Source organism: Arachis hypogaea, chromosome 15, assembly GCF_003086295.3.
Source record: "Arachis hypogaea cultivar Tifrunner chromosome 15, arahy.Tifrunner.gnm2.J5K5, whole genome shotgun sequence".
Classification (NCBI taxonomy): domain Eukaryota; kingdom Viridiplantae; phylum Streptophyta; class Magnoliopsida; order Fabales; family Fabaceae; genus Arachis; species Arachis hypogaea.
This window is the reverse complement of record NC_092050.1, coordinates 137,605,312-137,610,803: the sequence shown is the minus strand read 5'-3', so window position 1 is coordinate 137,610,803 and position 5,492 is coordinate 137,605,312. Positions and strand designations below refer to the sequence as shown.

The following is a 5,492-nucleotide window of genomic DNA, read 5'->3' as shown; positions in this document are numbered from 1 at the left end:
ACGTTTAAAAACTCGGTTAGACTATAAATCTTTTATTTCCATTTCCAATATTTGAACTCAACGACTCACTTGGTTAATAATCAAAGTATATCCAGTACTTTAACTAATCCCAAGTTGGTGATTCATATAACTTTTTTACTTAATTAGTTGGCTTTGTTAGAGGTGTTGATAGGTTAGATTCGATCGATCGATATATTTGTGGTGTTTATCCAAATTAAATTTAAAAATTACGGATATGAATCTGATCTATAAGATTATCGGAATTAATCGCAAAAATAAATAAATAAATAAGTAAATATTTTTTTATGTTTTATTTTAACAAATAATTATCATATATGTTATATTATTTTATTTTTATTATTTAAAAAAAATATATTTAATATTATTTTAATAATAAATATATTTAAAAGAGTAGAAAAAAGAGATTTTATTGATATTTTTAATAAAAATAAATTTTTAAAAATATTTTTATAAGCTTATGAATATACTCAATATTTGATTCCATCTGCTAATAAAAACTGCAAATATTAAATTCGATTCGATGATTTTAGTGTGGATCAAATCAAAAGTTTAACCGTATTTCAATTGGTATTCACCCCTAGACCTTGCGATGTATGGCATGCTTTGGATGCACTTGAGTAGATAAATATAAGATACATTTTTTTGGGATGGGATTTCATATTTTTGTTGCTACTAATAAGGTTATAAGGAGAATAATTTGTTTTAGGATTCAGCATCCCAGAATTCTTCCAAGGATTTATAAGGCCCATTTTCCGATACAAATATTTCTCCACTGAACATTCTACGCTGTGGAATCTGGCTGAATTTCTGTGATTCCTCTTGGCTCAGTTCCCATTCAAATATTTTAAGGTTTTCTCTCATTCTCTCTTTGTTGAAGCTTTTCACAATGGGGATTGCCCCCTGCTCCAATATCCATTTCAATGCTACCTGCAGGCCAATGACATCAACATTTACACTTAACATATAGTTCACAAATTAAATATAAAAAATAAAATATAATTTTTGTCTTTAAATTTTGATAAAAATTTTAAAAATATTTTTAAGTTTTATTTTATTATTTTAATTTTATTGTAAAAATTTTTTATTTACATCAAATATATTTCTAATAGTTAAATATTCAAAAAATTTAAGATCAATCCAACAACAATGCATGACAATTATGTTTTGATTTACTTGTATTGAAAGTTATTTTTATGAAATTATTGTTAAATTTGTCCTAAATTTTTTGAAAAATTAGTCGTCAGGAATATATTTGATACAAATAAAAAACTTGTGAGACAAAATTAAAACAAAATAAAATTTAAAGATATTTTTAAAATTTTTACCAAACTTCAAAGACAAAAATATACTTTACCCAAATATAAATAATATTATTTAAACATTAAATAAAAATTAATATTTATTTAAAATTTTAATAAGTTTTATCATCGTAAATTTTTTTTCATATTTTAATCTAGTAAAATTTTTTCAAAAAAAAAAAAAGTAGATCCATAAAAAAATTACACCCAAAAAATATAATCCAAACGACTTAATCTGATAATTAAGTCAATCAAATTATTAAGTGATAACATAAGATCTTAAATACTAATAGAATAACACAAATTTTTATCCGGTCAAAGTTTTAACCTTAAAATCACAAAAATTATAAGAGAAAATATAGGGGTAGTTAAAGGCATAAAGATTAGAGTTGAGTTAAGAAAGAGCACCTGAGGGACACTCTTATGTTTAGAAGTGGCTATTTTATTAATGATTGGACTCTCCATAACTGAATTAGTACCCCATGATTTTGTGTAAGATCCTAATGGTGACCATGCAGCCAAATGGATTCCTTTCTGCTTGCAAAATTCTCTGAGTTTCCCTTGTTGCCATGATGGGCTCATTTCCACCTAAAGTCAAAAATCAAAATTGAATATAGCCACATCATTATTGTCAAAATAAAAAAAAAAAAGAAATTATTCAATTTAAAATGGTGTGTTCTCATGTGTCTAAATTTTTAACTATTTGATACAAATAATCAAATACAAATAGTGAGCTCTATTCCTTTATCCCTCATTTTTAAAACAAATTAGACACCAACTTTATAGACATCATAAAATTTTTTATTTAAAATATATATTTATTTGATAAATTTAATCCCTTTTGGCAAGTGTTGCTATTGAATTTTCTTACTTGATTGACAGAAGGAGGAATAGTTGCATTTTCTAAGAGGTGTGTGAGTTTTTTAATGCCAAAGTTGCTTACACCAATGGATCTGGCTAAGCCTAATCTTTGACACTCTTCCATGGCTTCCCATGTTCCTTTCATGTCAAAGGAAAGCAAATCCTCCTTTCTTATTTCAAGAACTCCATCAACTTCAGGTTTCAACCTCACTGGCATATGAATCAAGTAGAGGTCTAGATAGTCCAACCCAAGTTTCCTAATTTGAAGAGCAACTATACATCAGTGATGAGATTATATACAAAATATGATATTTTTTTTTCTTTTTCAATTACTTTACTTACTTGAGTGTGGTCTTGAGAGCTGGAAGGACAAGGTCATGGTGAGCATTGTTGCACCAAAGTTTGGAAGTGATGAAGGCTTCATGGCGGCTGTTTACGATTCCAAGCTCTAAGGCCTTGGCCAAAGCTATGCCTAGAGGCTCTTCAGTTCCATAAAGGGAAGCAGTGTCAAAGTGTGTGTAGCCAGCTTCAAAGGCATCAATGAAGATTTGGATGAGAGTTTCATGTGGTGGAAGAGGAGTTACTGAAGTTCCTAGACCTATCATTGGCATCTTATGCCCTGAGTTTAGCAACACTTCTGGGACCTTCTTTGCTTCCATATTCTCTTGTCTTGGAAATTGATTATTTGATTATAGTGAGTAAAAGGAGAGATTATATTTTTAAATGCAATTGGAGCAAGACTATTTGTCTTGCTTTTTTATGTGAATTGTGGAGTAGTTACTCTATTTTATTTCTCTCTTCTTTTTAACTTTGACCTAACCTAGAAAGACTAATATAATATTCGATAGCGGCCGCAATAGAAAAAGATTGTATTTTCGTGTAATAATTTAGATAGCGTTTGTTTTTAGAGACAGGACAGAACATGATATTGAGACAGAGACAACAGAATAGAGACATTAAAAGTTATTTTTTGTGTATTATGTTTGGATACGATGTACAAGACAGTAATGTAATGTCTAGTATTATGTTTGGATACACATGGACAGGACTAAAATATTATATGAAAGGACTAAAATAGCCATGTGATTTTAAATTTTTTTGGTACAAATTAATTTAATAGAGAATAAGAGTACAGACAATGGGAACTTGAAAAAAATGTTTGAAAGGGCAAAAAATTTTAATAAAAAATTATATAATAGTATTTATATTAAAATAAATTTATAAATATAATTATTTTATTTTTAAATTTATTATTAATATGTAGGAATACATATGGTTAATATTAACAAAAAAATAAATCTGAGTTTGATTAATAAAAAATTTCGTTTAGGATAATAAACCAAATTAATTTTAAATACAAAATCAATTTTAAAAAAAATCCGTTTTTACATGAAAAAAAATTAGTTTTTGCACATAAAAATTTATTTTTATTTAGAAAACCAATTTTTTTATCTAAAAACTTAATTTTCTTTTTAAAAAATTGATTTTTCTTTAAATTATATAAAATCAATTACAACTTATAAATTATTTTTTAGCATTTTAAAAGATCAATTTTATCTTTATAATATTTATCTTTCAAAAGTCTCAAGACTAATTATTTTTGTTATTATTTTTATTACAAATCAAATAATATAATACAAGGTTAAAATGATATTGAAGTAAGAACGATAAGAAAAAAAATTATCCAACCCAATAAAAATTTCTACAAAAAAGAAAGAGAACCTGAGAAAAGAGAAAGAAGGAGAACGTAGAGATAAAGAAAGAGTATGGAGAAGAAAGTACCTTTCTGAGAACAACGCAAATTAGGAAAAATAAAAAGGGGGTAATAGTGGAATAATAAAAAATATCTATGAAAAAAAAAATCATAAAAAAGATCCGCGTCCCTCTTCCAAATTCTGTGTCCATCATTGTCCTTCGTAAAGAGTGGACACAAAAGTATAAAAAACTGTCTCGGAGACAATATATTCCGTGTCCATGTCTTTATTTCTAAACACTTTTTAAAAATGTGTTGTTCATATCTCCGTATCCTATTTCCAAAAACAAACGCTACCTTATATTCTAATCAGTTGTTGTCAACTCAACTCAGATGCTACCAATAAAAGGGGGTCTATGGATTAAAGCACCAAGGTCTTTTTATCACAATACCAAGGCCTTGTGTCGAGCTCTTTCATTCAAAAAAATATTAAATACAAAACCCTACTATTGAGGACAAGAACCCTGCCTTTTAATAGATTCAACAATACTCTTCATACAATCATCCCAAATTCTTTTCGTACAGTAATCTCCCTAATGTTTCACCAACGGTCCACTCCTCCGATCCTCCCTCCATGGCTGGTCATGGGCGATCAGACAGAAACCCGACTAAGCAAGAACACTCGAAACAAGAGAAGGACCTCCATAGAAGCATCAAAAAGGTAAGACAAGGTGACGAGGGATTCTCCGAAACTTCAGCTTTAATACCCAGAATGGAGGTTTGGATGCAAAACCCATACCAAGGCTAGAAAGGCAGATCATATGTGAGTATGGTGACTGGAGTCAACCAGGAACTTATAGGCGACTTGCTAGAGACAGATGAGGATGAAGATGACAAAATGAAAAATGATCAAGAAGAAGTTTTTGAATAAGAGAAATCACATGAAGAGAAAGACGGAAACAAAAGACAAACATCAAACTACACATAATAATAGAGGATATAGGGGAGGGTTTACTCAACATTGTTATCCACGAGGAGGTAAACAAGAAACTTTGGAAATCATGGTGGAGGTCTCTGATAGTCAAACTTTTAGAAAAAAGGATTGGATATATTGCTATGAAAAGAAGAATAGAAGCTATGTGGAGCAGACTTGGGGAGCTTAAAGTCATTGACTTGGACAATGAATTTTACTTAGTAAAATTTTATGCTCAAGATCATTCAGATTTCGCTCTTCTCAAAGGTCTTTGGAAGAAAATCGCTATTTAGCAATGAGACATTGAGAGCCTAATTTCAATCCTTTATTAACCACCATCTTCAAAATCATAGTCTGGATAAGGTTGTTAGGACTTCTTATAGAACTTTATGATGAAAAAATATTGTGGAAAATTAAAGACCTTTATAGGAGGACTTGCAAAATTGATTACAACACATCTCATATGTATAGAGAAAAGTTTGCTCGCCTTTATGTAGAGATTGACCTCACTAAACCTCTAATGAAAAGATATATGATCAATGGTAAGTTGTTTCAAGTAGAATATGAGAAAATTTATCAGATTTGCTTTACATGTGGCAAAGCTAATCATAAGAAAAAGCATTGTGCAATTTGGAGAGAAAAAAAT

At 28.9% G+C, this 5,492-nt stretch overlaps 1 protein-coding gene across 2 annotated transcripts; it reads right to left on the bottom strand.

Annotated features, from left to right (window-relative positions):
- Positions 1-506: 506 nt before the first annotated feature.
- Positions 507-2,957, bottom strand: LOC112747182 (methylecgonone reductase). Of its 2 annotated transcripts, none has more exons than XM_072216908.1 (4): positions 2,523-2,957; positions 2,263-2,437; positions 1,728-1,907; positions 507-948 (listed from the first exon to the last, which is right to left on the bottom strand). In XM_072216908.1, the coding sequence occupies exons 1-4, from the start codon at positions 2,837-2,839 to the stop codon at positions 724-726; spliced, it is 897 nt and encodes a 298-aa protein (XP_072073009.1). In that variant the 5' UTR covers positions 2,840-2,957; the 3' UTR covers positions 507-723. The 2 variants fall into 2 exon arrangements, with proteins under 2 accessions (XP_072073009.1, XP_025650953.1); XM_025795168.3 differs by having other exon boundaries at positions 2,191-2,437; positions 2,523-2,950.
- Between the last annotated feature and the right edge of the window lie 2,535 nt (positions 2,958-5,492).